Below are 23,880 nucleotides of genomic sequence, written 5' to 3'. Positions count from 1 at the left end.
AGGACAAAATAAAATTAGAGCAAAGATAAAATATAAAAAAAAGAGACTTAAATGTACTAAATTTGGTGAAGAATTAGGTGGAGACTTCCCAACCATCGAGGCTCAATCCAAAATGCAAGGAAAAAGTCTTACTAAAAAAAGGAGACTTAAATGTACCAAATTTAGTGAAGAATTAGGTGGAGACTTCCCAACAATGGAGGCTCGATCCAAAATGCAAGGAGAAATTTTTATTGAGAAAAAGAACATGACCATCCAATGAAGGTGGATAAAGATCAAAGAGTTTCTCAATTTGGGCTTCTAGTTTAACTTAGCAAAGTTTAAGGCCATTTTAAAGAAAATTAAACCATAAACTTGAAAGAGAAAGAAAAAATATGTTTCTTTCAAGAGGAGGCTAGATGATGGTTAGGTTACGAGAATATAATGGGATTTGAATATAAGGGTATTTTTATTATTTTGTATTTTATGTAAAATCTAGAAAAATGAATATAATGAGATTTGAACCTAAAATACTATGGTCTTTTTCGAAACCATTTTTTTATTTTGAAAAAAATGGGGATTGACTTTTAAAACAAAGTATGGAGTTTTCACCAATTCTTTTGTTTAGGTGTGATTGAATCACCTAATAAAATATTTTATTCCATTTAAATCAATTTAGGCCTACGTAAATTTAAAAAAATGGGTTCGGGAGGCAGTTTCGTGTGAGGAAGGATTAGCACCCTCACTACGCCCAAAATTGGTACCAAATTGATTAAGTACTGTCCTTATGTCTAAGATTTAAAAAGATTTTGAAATATGGTTCCTTTTAAAACATTTGAGTGGCTCAGGTTGGTCGTCAAAATTCTCTCATTTCAAAGGAATACAGCATCACATCCAGCACGATAGGACACGATCCTTTATACCTTCGAAAACACGATTAATTTTTGACTTCCCAAAGCTCATATGTTGAAAATTATAAAAGGATGTCCAATTATTTAGTCCAACAAAAAATTGAAACCCAGCACAGGAGGGCACGATTCCCCGAATTTCCAAACATCAAATATTGCTTTTGTTTTAAAGTATTTTTAAATGAATAATTGTAAAACTAGCTCAAAACACATTAATTTGACTTGAAATAAAATTAATTTTAAAAAGTTGGAAATTACAAAGCAACATTTGTACAAAAAGAGGAATAATAAATATGGGATATTATGCACACATAAAGTACAATACTTGGTGAATGAAGATAATATAATCTTATTTAACCAACTAACAAAACAATTAATTAAATATAACTAATCTAAGAAAATGTAACCAAATTTTCAAACATGGATGGAGAACAATTGATATAACAATACAAAAAACAAATAAATAATATGCAACAATAATGTATATGGCATAATATAAAACAATCAATACTAAATATACAAAATGTAATAGAAATTAAAAGCCAATGTGATATAAGACAATTTTAAAATAATAACGAATTGATTTAACACATAATATACATAATATATGAATTGATGAGTTGATGAATAAATAACACATGCTAGAATTTGATGGTAAAAAAAACTAATAATATATGAACGATTATTCAAATAGCTATTATGAAAGAAGAAGCCTTCAAGAAATAATGTACAAAATATCTTAAAAACAAAACATGCCTATTTAAAATTAATAATATACACATAATAATAAAAAAACATAAATTATATATAATAGGATAATAGTTCATGAAAGAATTTTAAATAACAAAAATATGATAAAATACGTTTTAAAAAATAAACTATATACATAATAAATTTAATAAACTATATAAATAGATTTAAAAGAAACTATATACATAAAATAACAGAGAATTAATAATGTTTATAGAATAAAACTAATTTTAATATAAATTATATAAATATATATTAATACATAGGTAATTTAAATTAAATATTGTACAAAATTTTAAAACAATATGATATATAAGAGGTGATTTTAAAATAATACTTTTATAATAGAAACAAAGTAATTTATCTAAGTAATTTAAAATGTATAAAAAATAAAAAAATTAAGAGATGAATGCTAAATGAATATAAAAATAATGAATTATACAAATTGAAATGAAAAACTTAATTGAAATAAAATCAAACTAAAGGGATAATTCATAAATGAAAAAAGCTATTTAAATTGAAATAATGACTAAAGCACAATACGCGTGAACGTACAGAGATCAAAACTGAAAATAATCTAGATCCCAAAACATGGTGTTTAGCCGTGTACCTAATTGCAAAGACGCGCAAATTCTAGGGAAAAAATTGAAACAAAATAAAATGTAAATAAGGATAAATTAAAATGTAAACCAATCTCTTTGTTTAGGTGTGATTGGACCACCTACTAAAACGTTTTGTTCCACTTAAAATAATTTTGGTTCACGTAAAATAAAAAAAATGGGTTCGGGAGTCGGTTACGCATGAGGAAGGGTTAGCACCCTCATTACGCCCAAAAAATGGTACCAAATTGATTCAATGCTATCCTTATATCAAAGGTTTTAAAAAGGATCTTTCGAAGTATGGTTCTTTTTAAAATGTTTGAATAGTTCAAGTTAGCTGTCAAAATTCTCTCGTTTCAAAGATATGCAGCATCATATCTAGCACGATTGGACACGATCTTTTATACCTTCAAAAATACGATTGATTTTTGACCTTCAAAAACTCGTACACTAAAATTATAAAAGGATATCCAAATATTTAGTTCATCGAAAAATCAGACCCAGCACGGTAGGGTACGATTTCCCGAATTCCCACATATTGAATATTGCCTTATTTCAAAATTTTTGAATAATAAGGAAAATTGGAAATTAGCTCAAAACACATTTATTTGTTTTAAAATAGATGGAATACTTAATGTATTGTAACGAAACATTTGTATAGAAAAGGATTAACAAACATGAAAGAATATGCACACATAAAGTACAATAAACCACAATTAATAAATCCAACAATTAAGTACAACTATTCTAAGTAAAATGTAACCAAATTCTTAATCATGGATGGAGAACAATTGATATAATAAATAAAACAATAACTAAATAATATACATCAACAATAAATATGGCACAATATAAAATGATCCACAAAACATGTACAAAATAAAATGGAAATTAGAAGTCAATATGGTATAAGACATTTTCAAAATAATGATGAATTAATGAACACATAATATATATAATATATAAGTTGACAAATTTGCATAAAAACTAGGGATACATAATTATTGAAATAGATATTATATAATAAAAGTTTGAATCAAATTATATGCAAAATATTTTAAACATCAATTCATTTAAAAGATTGACAATATACATGATAACTTAAATAATATATAAAATATGAAAGAATAATAAAATACATGATAAGATATAATACACATAATAGATTCACAAAACATACATATATAAATTGATCTAGGAATAATTATTTGTAAAAATAGCATGAGATTAATAATATATATAAAATTAAGTTAATCTATAAATTATATAATGCACCATTATGCATAAAAACATTTAAATGAGATACTATATAAGACATAAGAATAATATAATATAAAGAAGCATTCCAAAATAATAATTTTATAAACATAAAGATAAAGTTCCTAAAATAGTTTCATATATACATAAAAAAAATGCTAGGTGAATCATAAAGCAAGAAGTATTTTAAATAGAAAAATCTAAAAATATTTAAACAAAAGGTTATATAAAAGTATTAAAATAGCTTAATGTAAAAAGAATTTCAAAATAATGATTTTATAAAACAAAATAAAGTTATTAAGATGGCTCAACTCATATACAAAATGTTGTGAACCTCAAAATAATAGGTATTATAAATTGAAAACTCAGTGAGAATAATGTGATTACTAATATGTATAAAATATTTTTAAAAATATTGTGCAAAATGTAAAAATAATAAGATAAAAGAAACCTCAAAATAATTGTACAAATGAAAACAAACAAAATCATTAAAATGGATTAACACATATAAAAATATTAAATGTATTTTAAATTAGCAGGTTATACGAATGAAAGACCAAATTAAGATTGAATCCAAAATAAGAAGGGTAATTTACAAATAAAATAATCGTAAATAAGATCAATGTGCAATGCGCGTAAATGTATGGGGACTAGAATTGAAAATATCCCTGAGCCCGAAACGCAGCACTGCATCACGGACTAAAATGAAAACACGCCGCAAAACTAATAAGGCTCAATTGAGTGCTCGCGTAAAAAAGGAGGGCCTCACGCGAATTACCCCTCTTCGCAGAAACACGCGGATCCCAGGGTAGAAGATCGGATTGGGTCGGGTGTGAACAATACGGCACCGTTTTCAGAGCCATTGGGCAAGGCTTAAAACGGTGCCGTTTGTAGTCCTATATAAAGGCTTAAATCAACATATTCGGCTGAACCCAAACCCTAGCCTCATTTCTTCTCCACTAGCAAACCCTATACCCCTCTTAGCCTTAACATTGATCCATCACCATGACGGCGGTTAGTAGTTTCAAGGCCTCGATGAGTCGATTCTTAGCCTTGAGGTTCTCTTCAGACTTCGATTTCAACGAAGTAAAAGAGAACCATCGGCCTATTCGCAAGGTAAGATCATTCTTTTCTTTTGCTTCTGCTTTTAAGATGTAAATGATAAAGAGATCGATGGACATAGGTAAAAAGAACAGAGAATTAAAAGGAAAAAAGGGAAAAATATCACCTTTTGAAATTGTTTTTGAACTTTTCTATTCAGTATGCGTTTAGTGTGCATGCGTCAATTTTTTACAAATTACATTAATGGCTTTTATAGCCGAATTTGCAAAATAAATAAAAGGGAAAAAAATGAAAATCGTATTTTCTGGCTATCATTTCGGTTATTCTTTTTGTTCTCGCAGGTTCTACGGGAGCGTGGGACTACTGTACGGAGGAGAAGGCCACGCAAGCCGTGTGTGGGCATCGCTCGTGGGAGCCTGATCCGTTGCTATTCTGACGTGTTCCAGAAATTTCGTTGTTTTGGGCCTGCTTTGAAATTGGACGGCTAGGGGCAAAAACCATTGCTGCGGCGCTGATCAGAATACTAGGGTTTCCCCTTCTGAAATCGGCATTTGGGTCATTCAAGCTATTGGGCCATTTTTTGCATTTGGGCCTTTTGGGTTCACTTGGGTTATGTTTTAATTTGGGTCTGGTTTAGTTTAGTTTAATAATTAGGCTATTATTATAACTTGTAAATGGACATTTGTTTATTTTGGGCGATTTATTGTTATTTATTTATTTATTTGGTTTATAATGGGCCCGGCGAATTGGGCCTATTACAACCCCAATGAATCAAAAAGAGAGCCTCGATCCCGATTGGATTTGGTTTTAACGAAGGAGAACCCCGACGTCCTACCAAACAATTAGGTGAGTCTCCTTCTTATCCTTTTCTTCTTTTTTTTTGGATGAAACGAAAGTAACTCTCCGTCCAACCACTAAAGCGCCATTGTAATCGGTGAATAGTAGTGAGTGGAGGTCCGATTTGCTCAGATTAGTGCTAAATCTCAAGGCCTCCCCCTTTTATTCCCGAAATCCCCTTTAAACTTCGACTTCGATGAAGAAAATGGGTTCGGCACATCAAAAACAAACTAAAATAAAAGAAATAGCCAAAAATAAAAGAAATAACAAATCAAAGAATAAAATCACCTTCTAACTTTTTGAATCCTTTTTTGATTTCGTATCCAATCCCCTTTTGCAGATTACATTCGGCCTTTTATAGCCAAGTGAAATAAAAAAAAATAATAATAATAATAATTACAGAACGATTTTTCTTTTCTGTTATTTCTCTGTTGCTGTGGCTTGTGGGTTTGCTGCAGGTATAGTTGTGCGTGGAGAAACTGCTCGTGGGCAATGGCGCGAAGGCTTCCAGAAGCTTCACTGTTTGGGCCCTATGAGCCTGCTTTGAAATCGGCTGGTTGGAGGCTGTTGTGAAGGCCACTGCTGGTTGCTTGCGGCGCGAGGGGACGTTCGTGGGAGCTGCGGCACTGTTTGGCTAAGGTTTCAGTTTCTGGAACAGAAATTTTGGGCCATTCGAGCTAGTTTTGGGATTGGGCCTATTGGGTTATTAATTTATTCGGATATTGGGTTGGTGATTTGGGTTAGGGGTTTATTTAGTAATTGGGCTGAGTTTATCTGTAAAAATGTTACAATTTGTATGAGGACTGTTTTTGGACTTTAATTTTAGTTTTTTTATTTTGATTTATTTTATTTTTTTAGTTTTTGTGTAAGCCTGGTCAAAATGTGCCTATTAAAGTCTTTAATATCTTAACATTATTATTACAGCCAAAACCTCATTTATCTTTTTAAATCAAATTTTTATAAACATATTTGGTACATAATTCTTTTTTACCCATATGGTAGACATGTTGTAAACTAGTTTAATTTTTTTTATGAAAAGGCTCAAAAAGAAATAATTTTAAAATCGGACTAGTGAAAGAAGTGATTATGAAGATTAGTAAGGGAAGAAGGTACATGGGCAGTTGGATGAATTAACTTACGAATGGGAAACTTTATATTTTATATAGGTGATACCATGGGAATTTGTTTTTAACGAGAAGTAGAGGGCAAAGTTAAATAACAAGAGTAGGAGCAATCTAATGTAACACTAAGGCTAAGTGCACGATTGAAGTAGGCAATCAAGAAGGCAATACTTTTGAAAGGTTATCAAGAGATGGTGGTCTAGTTGAATGATGGAATCAAGCTGGTCTTTGTGGATAACTTTTATTTGCGTCACATAATTTCCCATTGAACAAGTGGAAGTGCTAGTGGTGGAAATATAGGGAGCGTTAATTATTTAATTTCCTATCTATACAATGCCATTTATGTAGGGTTACTCGCAGTACAGGTTCCACCTCTCTTCACTTCTTTTTCGTTTTTTAATTTGCTTTCTGTAATGGCTAAATCTTATTTACCTGCAGACTTTGGGTTTATGGCTTCAAGAATGCTGCTTTTTGGGCTGTTTATGGTATCCCTATATACCACAAGTACTCTCTCTCTCTCATTAATTTCTTTAGCTTTCTCTCTTTTGGGGTCCAATCCGACTTAACTTTAGAGGCAAAGATATCTAAGGTCCTTTTACCTAGTTAACCATAACGGTAGAAATCATTCTTATTTTTAAGCTTTTGTTGTTACATGTGCTGCATGCAGGTGCTCAAATAGGTGTTTGCTATGGACAGCTCGGCAACAACTTACCATCAAGGCCCGAAGTTATATCACTCTTCAACCAGAGAAACATTAGAAGAATGCGACTCTACGCGCCAGACCAACCTAGTCTCCAAGCTCTCAGAGGAACCGACATTGAGCTGATGCTCGGCGTTCCGAATTCCGATCTTCAACGTATCGCGGCTAGCCAAGCCAATGCAAACATCTGGGTCCAGAACAATGTTAGAAACTTTGGCAACGTTAAGTTCCGCTACATTGCTGTTGGAAACGAAGTCCAACCTTCCGATCCGGCAGCTCAATTTCTCGTTCCTGCCATGCAGAACATTCGCAATGCAATTGTTGCAGCTGGACTTGGTAATCAAATCATAGTTTCCACAGCGATCGACACAGGTGCACTGGGAGAATCTTACCCTCCTTCAAAAGGGTCTTTTAGGCCTCAATACCGCCCACTTCTCGATCCAATCATTCGTTTCCTGGTGAACAATCGTGCCCCACTGCTTGCTAATGTGTACCCATATTTTAGCTACGATGCCAACTCAGTTATCAGTCTGGATTATGCTGTGTTCAGATCACAAAGCCCTGTTGTCTCAGATCCTCCTTTGCTATACCGTAACCTTTTCGATGCCATATTGGATGCTATTTACGCAGCACTGGAGAAGGCTGGTGGGGGTTCCTTGGAGGTTGTGGTGTCGGAGAGCGGATGGCCTAGTGCGGGAGGTGGGGCAAGGGGGGCAACCAATATTGATAACGCCAGAACTTATAACCAGAACTTGATTCAGCATGTGAAAGGAGGGACTCCAAAGAGGCCTGGAAGACCTATTGAAACTTATATTTTTGCCATGTTTGATGAAAATATTAAACAGGGGAAGGAAATTGAAAGGCACTGGGGACTCTTTTTTCCTAATAAGCAGCCTAAATACCCTATCAATTTTAACTAAATTATACATGAAGAGGTGCAGAACCTGGATTACCATTTCTGCCAAACCTTTCCCTGATGTAATTTGCCAGAATAAGAGCATGTAAGCTACTCAAAATGATTAAACATAACTTACATCGGATGATATTAATCCATAAGTTTAGCCTAATATTAAGAATATTATTATTTTTAAAATAAAATGAAAAAATAGATTGAATAAAGTTTGCATTTGATGAAAAAATTCAAAACCCTAACAATTTTCTCTACCTTTCACAATGTTTGCAGTAATACTCCTAACTTTTACCTGCAAGTTAATAATAAAAAGGAGAATGAAAGTAATTTTTAAATAAAGAATTCAATAGAATGAAAGTAATTTTTAAATAAATAATTCAATCATAAAAAACATCTATAAGTAATGGCTTATTCAATTATAATATACAAATATACCTTATGATGTATTAAATTTATTCAAATTTTATTTAAATATAATATATAGTAAAAATAATAATTAATAAAATTTTAATATAATGAATTGCATGAGAATAATAGAAAATCAAAATTATAATAACATACTTATTATCACTAAATTAATATCAATGACCATTAAAAAAATTAAAGAATATATATATTTTAATATAGTCACTTATGTATCTAAAGAAAACTCAAAAGAGTTTGAAATTAATTTTTTAATGTAAACTTTACTAAAAAACTCTATAATATATAGATTGAATTGAATTGAATTGAATTGAATTGAATGTTAATTTTTTAACATTTGTTTGAGAGTAGATTATTTAAGGGGATGTTCAGATTCATAAAATTGACATAAGATACAATCTCGATAAAACATGTTGACAAACAATCTTTCAGTTTCAATGCTCAAATTTGGTGAGTATTTTACGAAGATTAAACTAGACCCATAATAGGGCTTGGTAAGGGAGAAAGTCAAATACGAGTTAAGGTGGAGATTTATAAAGTTATGCCTCGCATTTTCGATCAAACAATATACGACGTTGCAACGAGGAAGTGTTCTTCGTCCCAATGAGCTGCAGACGTCACGACGAGAAAAGAGATTTCGTCTCAACGACATGGCAATGTACACCTAAGTTTTTTGATTTTCTTCTCTCCTAATTAAACTCTGTTTCTAGTTTCCCACTTAAACTCTGTTTAACCTAGAGATATTCTAGTTATATATGCTTTGAATTTCAGCCTATAAATAAGCCTTAGCTACTCTAAGTTTTACATATCAGCAAATTTTAGATTGAGAGAATTCTATTCTTTATTTTGAAGGGTGTTGTTTTTAGGGCTTGAGTTTTCCCTTGATTCTCTCCATCTTTTGTACTTTCCTTTATTATAGTGAAATCTAGTATTTTTATCCTCTTTTGAGGAATTTTTTCACTTAAAGTTTGCGTGTTTGATCTTTTTAATTTACTTTATTTACTTGTTTGTTGCATACACAGGTTAATTTCCTACACTATCCAATATCTCTATTATTTGATCTAAAATATTATATATTAATATTTATTGAATAATTAATTTTTTTTAATTTACGTCAAATATAGTATATTTAATTTTAGAGTGATGTAAGTGTATTAGAAAATTATAAATATTGAACTAGTGGCAATCTTTTTAACATCCATGAGTAGAGATAAACGTATAACAAAGTCAAGCCATAATTTGCGCTTCTACTTGTAACGAAGTCAAGCAAGCAGCCTATGTTTGTCCAAAGCATGAATGATGGTAGAAGACAAAATCAGTTATTGGTTGACTGTGACTTAGTTCATTTATAAAAAATGCCTCAAAATTCTCCTTTCCTCATAATGGATCCCAACAGACAATTCTCTTTCTATACGGAATTCTATTTCAGTTAAAAGCACATGGACTGAGTCATCATATTTGCTCTATTCAACTTCTAGTCCTAATCAACACTCACTTTTACGACCCTCTATTTACTCATACCTTCGTTCACTAATAATTCCATTAAATTATATACGAAAATAAAACTAAAGTTTATTGTACTAAATATCCTTATAACCCTCGTTCTAATTACATCTCTAAATCTTTCGAGATTTGTTGATGCAAGTTTCAATAAGAGAGGAAACAAGGAAAGAGGATGATGGTGCAAAGGAGAAAGAAATAGGGAGGAGGTAGATTGTTGTGAGGGTTAGGAAGATTGATTGTAGAGAGTAAGTGCTCAGGGTTGCTAATGTGGAAGAAGATCCTTTTCTGATCACCCTAAAAGGTATTTATAAGAGGTGGTCTTCTTTTTTAGAAGTGGTGTCGTGGTAGGTTGTATCAATTAAGTTATTTCGTTATTAAAATCATTAACTTAACTATTAAATTATATGTAAGATCTTATGCGACATAATTTAAAATAAAAAAATTAAGAAAATTGAATATTGTAAAATAGACGTCTTATAAATCTTAGTTTTGAGGTTTTACTTATTTAAAAGCTTCATTTTAAGTTTAACTAAATAAGATTTGACGTGTCATTTTATGTTTTAATAACAAAAGGATCTAATTGATATAACATCAATAGTTTAGGGCTATAATTAGAACATTTTAAAATTTAAAACCAATTTAAAATGAGGGTCATAGTTTGAGGATGTTTACTACAATTAACTCTAAAAATTATTATTATCAAGAAAAGCGCCAAAGGAATTGACAAGGGCTTCCCCTCCTAGTAACATTTCAATTTAGCCTCTTTAAAATTCTAAAATTATAAATCAATATAAAGATAAACTTGCACTTTGACCCCTAAGATGAGAAAATTTTAATTTAATCCCTTTAAAAATTCCGATACAAGAACTTAATACAATAATAAAAATATATTTTGGTCCCTTTTATAATACAATTTTATCTCCTAAAATAAAATTTTGGCTTCATAGTTTATTATAATGACACATATCTATTTATTTGTTGAGTGAATAACACCAAACATCCCTAAACCATAACCCTCATTTTAAATTGGTCTCTAAACTTTAAGTCATTCTAATTACATTCTCAAATTATTGAGGTTATATCAATTAGGTCATTCCATTACTAAAACTATTAATTTAATTACTAAATAACTGCAGAGGCCCAATTTATCCCTAAACCCATTACAACCCAAAACCCAAATCCCTAAACCCATTACAACCCAAAACCCAAATCCCTAAATCCATGAAAACCCAATACCCAAACCCAACAGACTTAGCCCAACTAGACCTAAACCTTAGCCCAATTAACCCAAACCAAAAGAAAACAAAAAAAAAATCTAGCTTCAGCCGCACCTAGGGCATTCGGCCACCTGCCCTCTGCCTCCACTTGCACTGCCTCTGCTCCACCGTTCAACCAACACCTGCAAGACAAAAAGAACACGCAACAGCAGCACAAAAATAGGAAATAGACAGTGTTTGAACAGTGTAACAAAATCGGCTATAAAGCTGAATAGAAACCAATGTAAAAGGGGGGTTCGGTTTTGTTACAAACACACACATCAATTGAAACAGAAAAGCAAATCAAAATACTATTTTTTCTCTACAGAGGTATATCTTTTTTTTTACATATATGTTTGGATATAACATAACATATACAAATACATAAATATTTTTAAAAGAAAAGACAAGAAAAACATTACCTTTCTTGAGATTGGAGAAAGAAACCGAGGGGTTATTGTTTTTTTCTATTTTATTTTTAATAGGTTTTTAGAGTTTTGGGTTTTAAAATGAGATAGGGAAGGCTAAATCGGCCGAAAAGGTGACTTTAGGAACGCTGGCCACCATATACGGTGGCGGACCGACGACGGCGGCGCAAAGGTTAGGGTTCAAAACCCTAGCAGAGAAAAAGAGGGGAGGATTTCAATTTTTTTTTTAAAGTTGAAGGAATGTTTTTTTTTTCCTATTAAAATTTGGGCATTTATAATGGAGCCATACGACGTCGTTTTGGGTCCTGGTTCCAGGCACCAAAACGGCGTTGTTTTGTATAAAGCGGATCGACCCGACCCTTAATCATGGGATCCGCAAGTTTCTGTAAAAGGGGTTATTTACCCATTTGGTCCTTCCGCCTTTTAATTACACCACAGTTCACTTTTCTTTATTTTTAATTTGGCCCGATAATTTCATTTTTATTTCATTTTAATCCTACATGAGGTGCAGCGTTTTGAAAGGCAGAGATATTTTCCCCTTGGTCCTTCCACTTTGTTCGCGCGTTCAATGTTAGCCCTTTTTTTATTTTTCACGATTTATCCCCTTTAACCTCATTTAATTTCGATTCGGTCCTTATTTGTTATTTTTATTATAATCTAGGCTCTAAATTTCATTTCAAATTCAATTTAACCCTTTATTCATTTAATTTCAACCTTTATAGATTGTTATGTTTTATTTTACTTGTTTATTCGTATATCCATTCATTTGTTTATTTCTTTATATGTTTATTTTTTATTTTAAATTTGTATTGTTATTCATTTTGTCATCCGCATGTTTCACTATTGTAATTATTATTATTATTATTACATATTTATCTATTTATCTAGTGGTTATCATTTCTTTATTTTTATACACATTTAGAATTGAATTGCTTACATTTTGTTTTTACATTCTTTACATATCTATTTATTGATATTATTATTATTATTATTATTATTATTATTATTATTATTATTATTATTATTATTATTATTATTATTATTTTATTGTCATTATCACTATTATTATTTTTATACTATTGTTATTATTATTATTATTCCTGATTTTATTATTATTAATGTATTCTTTATTTTTACTATTATTTCTACTATTATTATTATGACTATTATTTATATTTTTATTGCTATTGCTAATATTATATTATTTTTTATTTTCTATTACTATTATCATTATCATCATTATTAACATATATATATACACGTGTATTTTTTATGTTCATATTAGTATTTTCTACTATTATTACAAATATATTATTTCTCTTATTATATTATTAGAACATTTATTATTATTATTTTCTTTATTGTGAATGTTATTGTTATTTTTGTTCTAATATTGTATTTTTATAGTTTTCATTAATTGTATCATCGTTTGCATTATTTACAAACTCCTATTGTAAATGATATTATCCTTTTATGTTTTTAATTAATTTCAATAAATAAGGTAATGTACCAATTTCAACACTAAGTCGCTGATTTCATCGCTATGTTGGGTGGATATCATTGGCTCGTGTTGAAAACGAGACGTCCTTCTAAAAAACCAAAAATTTCAAATTCTCGTATTTCAATCAGATCGCGATTAAATATTAAATTAAACTTGTATTTTTGAGAATTAAGACAATGCGTGTTTAACAAGATACCAATTTTGGGCGTCGCGAGGGTGCTAATACCTTTCTCGTGCGTAACCGACTCCCGAACCCTATTTTCCTCTGGATTTTTCCGTAGACCCAAATTCGGCCTTCATTTTTGTTCAAAAATAAATTTTCTTTAAAAAAAAAAAAGAGGATTTAGTAGGTGTCTGATCACACATAGGAAAAAAGATCGGTGGCAACTCCTTTTCTTTTTAAAACCGAAATTCCATTTTTAAATTTTCAAATAATCGCCTCAACTAGCGACCAAAGAGAATTTTTTACGTCGCAACAGTTGGCGACTCCACTAGGGACTTCTTTTTTTTGAGAGTCGAGTCTAGAATTAAACGCCTGTTGTCAAAATTTTCAAAATTCCTTGTTCAAATTAATATTTAGTCGTGATCCTTAAATTTTGTTTTTGAAAAGTCATGTATTTGCATCATGTCGTAAATATTCTTCTAACTTGTTTTGTCTTGTTGTTTTTCAGCTCTAAGTTTGTATGGTTTTAGTTTTCTAGTTTAGTTTTTAAATAAAACGTAAAGGTTTGTAAGTTTCTCCCTACACACCGTGCACTTGCATTTTTGCATAACATGAGCTCTCTACCCGGGTTCTGTCAGCTTAAGTGGAAGTAAACGCTATGCCTTTGTGAGTTAACTCGTCCCTCCGCACAGGTTAGTGAATACATCCGGGTTACATATGACTTATGCTTTCGTGAGTTAACCTGTCCCTCCGCATAGGCATAAGTAAATGTAATCCCTCGAATTGAACTCATGAGCCTGTGATGGGCTATGACCGAGGCTTCGTACTAGTCTTAGTAGACGATAGTACGAACAATTCGAGTACCTATCTAAAACTGAAACCGCATATAGTGAACCATACGAGCCACCTATTTAGAGCCATGCCGAACCTCTATCCGTTAATAGTCACCAAAATAAGTACACGGGAGAAACATCTCTTACCTTTCATTTCTTTTACATTTATGCTTTGCAAAGGAATCGGGTCTATTGGACCGGGTAACTTAATTTGTTAAATTCTACATAGTTTTTTCTCTGTTCATATTTATTGTGATTACTAACCAAGGTTATTTATTTTTATTTTTATGTTTCATCATGCATCATAGGCATCTTGATTAGGAAGGTGTTGATTAGATTGGTTGCCAAAAACGGGTTTCTGATAGAGGAGTCAATTACGCAAGTAACCGAGAAAAATGTCGTGGTTCGAGACTAGTTTTTGAAAACTCAGAAAGTGAAAGGGGACAGTTTAACGGAAGGATGTATCTCCAATTTTCATGAGCAAGTAACTTCAAATGCTCGCTAGAATAACTTCGAGGATTTGACTCAGATTTGGAAACAGTGGGATTCAGACACTAGAGGCATCTTCACCGAAAAGTACGAGGATATAGCTCACTTGATCGCCGTCAACATAGACGAACAACTGATTCAAGCCTTGGTTCGATTCTGGGATCCAGCTTACCAGTGTTTCACTTTCAATCAGGAAGATATGACTCTGACCATAGAAGAGTATGCTGCATTGCTTCGCATTGACAATGTACAATTCAGCAAGATATATGTGAAAGAGCCCAAACTAATGACCTTCAAGAAAAAGTTAGTGAGGTTGACGGGAATGACTAATATGTGGGCTAAAAAACAAATAAAGAAAAAGAACGAAGTTAGTTGTGTTTCGTGGTTTTCTCTACGAGACTTAGTTAAAAACCATCCAGATATTGTGAAGAGGATGGATCTGTTTGCTTTGGCCATTTATGGATTAATTGTCTTCCCAAAGGTTCTCAGGCATGTAGAAGTTGCGGTAGCGGATTTCTTCGAAAGATTAAAGCAAAGGATCAACCCCGTCCCGACTATTTTGGTCGAGATTTTTAGATCTTTAAGTTGTTGTAGGAGGAAAGGGGAAGGACATTTTATCAGATGCGCGCAGTTACTTAATGTCTGGATTCTAAGCCATTTTTGGAAAGTGGAGCGCACACCTTTCCACATGTTTTCAAAAACATTCACCCTATTGAAAGCTTACCTTGAGAAAGAGTGGCCAAAGAATGTTACTGAACAACATTGGGTTTCAATTTTTCAGAACCTTCGCACCGAAGATATAACCTGGAGAGCACCATAGATCCGTCATTCAGCTCTATTATACAAATGTGGAAGCCAAGATTGGGTGCCTTTACTAGGATTATGGGAGGAATTGGATACACTCCATTAATGATTCAAAGGCAGTTTGCTTCACGACAGTTCATATTCGCTACCGGAGGATTGGCACAATCAGAGTTCGCCTTTACGGGTGAAGGCTACATAAAAAGAGTCCGAGATACTGCAAAGTCTTGGAAGGAAATTCAACTAATGGAATTAGCCCTTTATGCTGATACTATCACTCAGGATTATGACTTATGGAGAAAACGACGAGTGAATAGTCAACAAATCTCACCGATGAGTTACACTTTCCAGAATCCCTTCTCAGAAGAAATGCCATCTGAGCTGGAAGTAGCAAGACATGAATTTGAACGTGAAAAAGCTAAGCTGTTACGAGATATCAATTCTCTTCAAGAGGAAAACTACCAGCTGAAGATCGATGTTCAAATTGAAAAATCTAAAATCGAGAAAGCTCAAAGAGAGGTTGAGATCGTAAGAAACAATTTAAGGGATCTTCATTTAGAAAATAAGAAATTAAGAAGTATTATAAAAAACAGTGGGTTGGGCAAATCATCGGCAGAATGGAAGGAAAAATTAAGCAACATCAAAGGTGGCATGGAATTCTGGAAAGGGAAAACAAAGAAAAAAGAGGAAAAAACTGCGGGTGCTATGATAGAGTTAAGGAAGAAGAATGTTGAGTATAAAACCGTGTCTGTAGAATTTGTGACTAGTCAGTCTGAACGTCAAGAACTAAGAAGGAAAATACGAGATTGAGAAAATACACTGCAAGCTCAACAGCAACAGTTAGATAATCTTCTAAAAGCCCTGAAAAAAAGAATAGTCAGTACGACAGAGACACTCACGCCTACGAAAGAGCTCTCTAAGAAAAAGAAATGCAACTCGACTTTTTGATAAATAAAATTCGCAAGGCGGCTATGCAAGTCGTGTAATCATCAGATGAGGCCGAAGCTCTCAGTTACCAATTCCCTCTGAGTCAAAGATCAAGCATATCAGAATTCTTAGAACGAGTGAAGAAACAAGGCGATGTGGCTAGAAAATTTATGTAACTGTTGAATCAAAGATAGTGAAACGTTTTGTAATAGACTCTTTTGATTAATGAAATGCCTAAGTAGGAGCCATATTGGAATCAACACCAAATTCTTACACATTCATTCATGACTAACATTCATTTGTCATTCATTCATTCATTGCATGTACATATCACCATAATCATTCACTGAGGCTAAAACTATATAATCTGCAGTTGCGACACTCCAAGTCTGGAATCATGACATTCTTATAGGACGCGCCGAAAAGCTAGAATTGTAGAAGCCGAGTTTAATGAGAGAATTGAAAGGATGGAAAGGACCCAAAGAGAATTGCAAGAGCAGTTGACCAAGTCACAACAGGAAGCAAGAGATATGATGTTAAGATCTCGAGAGGAATCGCTCGAGCAAAGAGGTTAGATGGCCAAAATGATGGAGATGATGACAGCTTTGGTCAAAGGAAATGGACCTATGTAGAGCCCTGTCATTATGGAGCCTTAGTCGAGAGATAATTAGGATCAGGATCCACTCTATCCCCCAGGATTCACTCCACCTCAAGCCCATGCAACGCAAAGAGAATATCCTTAAGGGGAACCTGCAAGCCTCAAGAAACGACTTGTACCACCTGCTTATCTAGGGCAAGGTACATTCGTATCAAACCAAGGAGCTAATCCTGCTGATCCCAATGTTCCAGATTTGAATGATCTGGTAGAAATAGCTAGATTGAAAATGGATGATCATGATGCCCAGGATAAGTATAGGAGCTTGGAAGAAAGGCTCAAGGTAATAGAAGGTGCTGAAACCTTCTCTGCACTAAGTGCCAAAGAGCTTAGTTTGGTGCCCGATCTGGTTCTGCCTCTAAAATTTAAAGTGCCAGATTTTGAAAAATATGATGGAACGAAATGTCCAAAGGCACATCTTGTCATGTTTTGCCGGAAGATGACTGGTTACGTGAATGAAGATAAATTGTTAATACATTGTTTCCAGGACAGCTTGGTTGAATCGGCCCTTCGATGGTATAATCAACTTAGTAGAGAAAGGATCCGATCATGGAAAAATTTAGCATCAGTATTTTACGAACAATACAAGCATGTATCCGACATGGTGCCTAATCGACTAACTTTGCAGATGATGGAAAAGAAGCCAATGGAGACTTTTAGGCAATACACGCAAAGATGGAGGGATATCTCGGCCCAAGTAGAACCCTTATTAATTAAAACTAAAATAACAGTCCTCTTCATCAACACTTTGAAAGTACCGTTTTATGATAAGTTGGTAGGAAGCGCCACGAAAGATTTCGCAAATATTGTAATATCCGGGGAACTTATAGAAAATGCCATCAAGAGTGAAAGGATGGAAGGTTTCGAAAGCTCGAAAAGGACAACACTTGTAAAGAAAAAAGAGGCAGAAGCCCATATGGTGGGAACTGAGAGCCACCACACTTCTAATCCTTACCCAGTCCAGCCACAACCTCGATATCGCCCACCTCCAAACTTTTATTATCCTCCCCAAAGCCCTTACTATCAAGCACCTCCTCCTTACCCCGTCTACGCCACAGATAACCAATGACCATTTGCCATGTTCCCAACAAATACTATGTCTGCTCAAAGTCAACCCAAAAATGAACAAAGACCGACAAGATCCAATCTTGAAAAACCCCAGTTCACCCCAATTCCCATGACATACGGAGAGTTGTACCCAAAACTGTTGGAAAAAAAATTAATATCCCTACATTATATGGCACCACTGAAGCCTTCATACCCAAAATGGTACGATCCTAATGCCAGTTGCATGTACCACGCCGGAAACTAGGGGCATTCTACAGAAAATTGTCTAGCCTTTAAAAGGAGGGTTCAAGGTCTTATCAATACAGGCATTTTACAATTTGATGGTGCTAGCAATACGACTGGAAATCCGCTCACTAACCACACTGAAGGGAACGTGAGCACGGTGACAAAAAAGATAGGTGGCGTGCCAAAAGTTGTGTTTTTGAAATAAAAACGCCGCTGCGAAAGATTTGGGTAGTAATGGTTGAAAAGGGGCTGTTCTGTCACCTCAACAGATTTTTCAAAGAAGGAAATACAAAAAGCCAGTGTTTTTGTGATTTTCATGGGATCGAAGGGCATGACATCCAGTTTTGTGAAAGATTCAGAAAACTACTTCAAGAAATGATGGAAAACAAGGAAGTCGAGATCTTTAACAAAATGAAAGAGGTCGATGAAGAAGAAGTATGCGCTTTTGATAATCAAGCATCAGGTCTCCCTTATAGTGCCGATCGACCATTGGTGATTTATTATGATACAAAAAAGGAACAAGTGAAACCAAAGATGATAATTGAAGTACCATCTCCTTTCCCTTACAAAGACAACAAGTCAGTACTATGGAAATATGATGTCAACATTATCATACCTAAAGGTGAAAAATCCAAGGTCACGACCGAAAATGTTGGCGAAGTAGGACACTTCACCACAGCGGGAGGTGTTATTCTAAAGTGGTCGAACCAATAAAGAAGACTAATGGCTCAAAGCAGAAAGGAAAGGCACCGATGCACGAGGCTGAGGTCAAACTTGAGACTCCATCCGAACAAGAAGTTAAAAGGCCTGTGGATGAAGAAGAAGCATATAAATTCTTGAAGTTCATCAAGCATAGTGAATATAACGTCGTAGAATAGTTAAGCAAACAACAGGCACGAATTTCGGTATTATCTTTACTGTTGAATTCAGAACCACATCGGAATGCTTTGCTGAAAGTGTTAAATCAAGCTTACGTGGCAAGCAATATATCTGTCGAAAAACTTGATAGGTGGGTGAATAACCTGAACGCAGATAGTTTCATTTCTTTCTGAGATGACGAAATACCGCCAAATGGTAGGGGCTCTGTAAAAACATTGCATATCACAACCCGTTGCAAGGGTTATATAATACCAAATATGCTCATTGATAACGGGTCAGCACTCAATGTCATGCCTTTGGCCACGCTTTCTAGAATTCCAATGGATATATCTTATCTGAGGCCTTGTCACTCTACAGTAAGAGCATTCGATGGGACAAGACGAGAAGTCATGGGAAAAATTGAAATTCTTCTAGAAGTGGGCCCCTATATATATGACATCGAGTTTCAAGTCATGGACATCACGCCTTCATATAATTGCCTTTTAGGAAGGCTTTGGATCCATTCTGCTGGGGCAGTTCCTTCATCTCTCCATCAAAAAGTGAAGTTTATCATGGATGGTCTTTTGGTCACTGTCGTGGGTGAGGAAGACATTGTCGCATCTATCTCTGCTGATACACCATACTTCGAAGTAAGTAAAGATCCAGTAGAATGTTCCTTCTGTTCCTTTGAATTCTTCAATGCTACGTTCGTTGCTGAAGGAAATAAAATTCCCATGCCTAAGCTGTCAAGAAATACCAAGATGGGAATTAAGCTGACTGTGGAAAATGGAGCCCGAGAGAAGAAAGGGTTAGGGAGATATCAGCAAGGGATAATTAGAGTGCTAAAATCAGTACCCCACTATGCTCAATACGATTTAGGGTTCGAACCGGATATGCGACAAAGAAGAAAATAGTTGCGAAAAGATTGAAAAAGACGAATTGCAAGAGCCTTAGGCTGAGAATTAAAATGGAAACCCGTAACGTACCCTCTTTTGTCAAAAATATTTACATCTGCAGGAATGATATACCCTGGGCAAGAGAATCCACGAAGCACGCAGTTATTAATTGAAAGGGGTCTTCAGAATGTCAATATAAATGTCATTGACAAAGGAAATGATGCAATTAAAGATGTTTCAATGATACGCCCTTGTCCTCCTGGATTTATTTTGAACAATTGGACTGTTGTGGATCTCCTTGTAGTTTCTAAGTCTTCTCCAGAGTAATGCTCAATGTTAACACTCTTCTTTCTGTGTGCCCCTAAGTAATAGTAGAGATTCTTTTGTAAGAGCTTATGATTTGCTCTTTATCATTTAAATGAACATTAATGGAGATGCATTTTGTCATGATCTTTTCATTCTCATTAACTTCATACTTTTTCCCTTTTCTCACAGCCTGTCATTGCATATATCTCACATCATGCCATTATGCTTGTTAGTCTTAGTACTTTGATGCTCCTCTCTAGTTTTCTTTTCCATTCAACTTTCAGGTGCTCAGATATCAACGATATGAACAAACCCGTTACAAATCTTGAAATTCATTTCGAGAAAGCTATTTGTTTAGAAGAGTTCGAAGCTGAGGAAAATGTTGAAGACTATGTCTTGTCTCCTGACTTACTAAGAATAGTAGAACAAGAAGATAAATAGATTCTACCTCATCAAGAATCTGTTGAGATAGTCAACTTGGGAAATGAAAAAAAGAGGTAAGAAGTGAAGATTGGGACCTCTATTTCAGATAACACCAAACATGATTTGATCACTTTGGTTCATGAGTACAAAGATGTATTTGCATGGTCGTATCAGGACTTACCAGGATTGGATGAGGATGTAGTGGTCCATAGACTCCCACTGAAACTAGAATGCAAACCCATTCAACAGAAGCTAAGACGAATGAGACCTCAAATGCTGTTAAAGATAAAAGAAGAAGTGCTGGCTTTCTACAAGTCTCCAAGTATCCAGAATAGGTAGCTAACATAGTACCAGTACTGAAGAAAGACGGCAAGGTACGAATGTGTGTGGATTATCGCGATTTGAATCGAGCAAGTCCTAAAGATAATTTTCCCTTGCCACACATCGATACATTGGTGGATAACACAGCCAAACATTCATTGTTTTCATTCATGGATGGATTATCGGGTTATAATCAGATAAAGATGGCTCCTAAGGATATGGAGAAAACTACTTTCATAATGATGTGAGGAACATTCTGTTATAAGGTGATGCCGTTCGGATTAAAGAATGCTATGGCAACATATCAGAGGGCCATGGTGATGTTGTTTCATGACATGATGCACAAAGAAATAGAAGTCTACGTTTATGATATGATCACCAAATCCAAGAGGGAAAGAGAGCATGTTGGGAACCTTAGGAAGTTGTTCGAAAGACTGAGAAAGTTCCAGCTGAATCTTAATCCAGCCAAGTGTACGTTTGGGGCTACCTCGGGAAAATTGCTAGGCTTTATCGTCAGCGAGAGAGGCATTGAAGTTGATCCAGATAAGATAAAAGCCATACAAGAACTACCACTTTCGCGCATGCAAAAAGAAGTCAGAGAATTTTTAAGGAGGTTAAACTACATCGCTCGGTTCATTGCTCAACTTACCAACCAGTGTGACCCAATTTTTCGACTCCTTCGAAAACATAATCCATGAGAATGTAACGATGAGTGCCAAGTGGCTTTTAACAAGATAAAATAGTATTTGTCTAGTCCCCCGGTACTAGTACTGCCAACTCCAGGAAGACCGTTAATATTGTATCTGACTGTGTTAAAAAATTTAATGGGTTGCGTACTGAGGTAACATGATGAGTCAAGGAAAAGAGAAAAGGCGATTTACTATCTCAGCAAAAAGTTCACAGAGTATGAGGCAAAGTACTCTTCAATTGAAAAATTCTGTTGCCATTTGGTTTGGGTAGTTCAGAGACTCAGGCAATATATGTTGTATCATACGACATGGTTAATTTTAAAGCTGGACCAAATAAAGTACATGATGGAATCACCTGCACTCTCAGGAAGAATGGCACGATGGCAGATCCTACTATCAGAATACGACATCATCTATGTGAGCCAAAAGTTGATAAAAGGGAGTGTAATAGCTAACTTCTTAGCAACTCGAACAACGGAGGAATACGAGCCATTGAGATTTAATTTCCCAGATGAAGACTTGATGTGCATTATAGGAAAAAAATGTGAGTCATCTAAAGAGAAATCATGGAAGATGAGCTTTGATGGTGCATCAAATACATTGGGGCATAGGATTGGAGCAGTCTTAGTATCACTAGAAGGGAACCATTACCCGTTTACTGCCAGGCTGAATTTCTTTTGTACCAATAACATAGTGGAATATGAGGCCTATATCATAGGACTTCATGCAGCTATTGAACGAAACGTTGAAATCTTAGAGGTGTACGAGAACTCAGCGTTGGTGATATACCAAATCCGTGGAGATTGAGAAGTGAGCGATTCGAAATTAGTCAAATACAGCGATCTAGTGGCAGGACTGATTAAAGAATTCAAAGAAATAACTTTTAATTACTTCCCACGAGAAGAAAACCAATTGCTGATGCCCTGGCCACTTTGGCTTCAATGTTCAAAGCAAACAGAGAAACATAAATAATGCCTCTTCAAATGAGCATATATGAAGTCCCTGCACATTGTTTCAGTATTGAGAAAGAGCTAGATGGACGACCATGGTTCCATGATATCTTAGAATATGTCAAGAATCAAAAGTACCCCGAACAAGCAAATGAGAATGATAAAAGAACAATCAGAAGAATGGCAGTAGGATTTGTTCTTTATGGGGACATTCTGTACAAAAAAGGAAAAGATCAAGTGCTCTTGAGATGCGTAGATGCTGCTGAAGCCAGAAAAATACTTGAAGATGTCCATGAGGGAATTTATGGGACACATGCCAATGGTTTCACTATGGCCAGGAAGATTATGAGACTTGGTTATTACTGGCTAATGATGGAAAGTGATTACATTAGTTTTGCACGAAAATGCCACAAATGTCAAATTTATGGTGATAAAATTCATGTAGCCCCTTCGCCCTTTCATGTCATGATTTCTCCGTAGCCTTTTTCTATGTGGGGCATGGATGTTATAGGGCCAATTTCCCCAAAAACTTCTAATGGACACCGATTTATTTTTGTAGTGATATATTACTTCACAAAATGGATAGAAGCCGCTTCATTTGCTAATGTGACAAAGACTGCAGTTTGAAGGTTCTTAAAAAAGAAAATCATTTGTCGATATGGTTTGCCTGAAAGAATCATTTCAGATAACGCCTTGAATTTGAACAACAAGATAATGAAGGAAGTGTGTGAACAATTTCAAATGAGGCATCATAACTCCTCACCCTATCGCCCAAAAATGAATGGAGCAGTTGAAGCGGCCAACAAGAATATTAAGAAAATTATTGGGAAAATGACCGAGACATATAAAGACTGGTACGAGAAGCTACCATTCACTTTGTATGCATATCGTACATCTGTGTGGACATCAACGAGAGCAACTCCTTTCTCTCTGGTCTATGGAATGGAAGCTATGCTACCCATCGAAGTTGAGATCCCCTCTCTACGAGTCTTAATGGAGTCGAAACTAGAGGAAGCAGAGTGGGTTCGAGCTCGATATGACCAGT

The 23,880-nt window shown here is 34.4% G+C and overlaps 1 protein-coding gene across 2 annotated transcripts; it reads left to right on the top strand.

Moving 5' to 3' along the window:
• Window positions 1-6,566: 6,566 nt before the first annotated feature.
• LOC108457179 (glucan endo-1,3-beta-glucosidase) lies at window positions 6,567-8,329 on the top strand. 2 transcript variants are annotated; one of them, XM_017756082.2, is made up of 3 exons: window positions 6,567-6,875; window positions 6,949-7,014; window positions 7,178-8,329. In XM_017756082.2, exons 2-3 carry the CDS (start codon window positions 6,960-6,962, stop codon window positions 8,128-8,130), a joined length of 1,008 nt encoding a protein of 335 aa, XP_017611571.1. In that variant the 5' UTR covers window positions 6,567-6,875; window positions 6,949-6,959; the 3' UTR covers window positions 8,131-8,329. The 2 variants fall into 2 exon arrangements, with proteins under 2 accessions (XP_017611571.1, XP_017611570.1); XM_017756081.2 differs by lacking the exon at window positions 6,567-6,875 and having other exon boundaries at window positions 6,885-7,014.
• The last annotated feature ends 15,551 nt before the right edge of the window (window positions 8,330-23,880 follow it).

This window comes from Gossypium arboreum, chromosome 9 (assembly GCF_025698485.1).
Source record: "Gossypium arboreum isolate Shixiya-1 chromosome 9, ASM2569848v2, whole genome shotgun sequence".
NCBI lineage: Eukaryota > Viridiplantae > Streptophyta > Magnoliopsida > Malvales > Malvaceae > Gossypium > Gossypium arboreum.
This window is presented reverse-complemented; position numbering and strand designations above follow the sequence as displayed.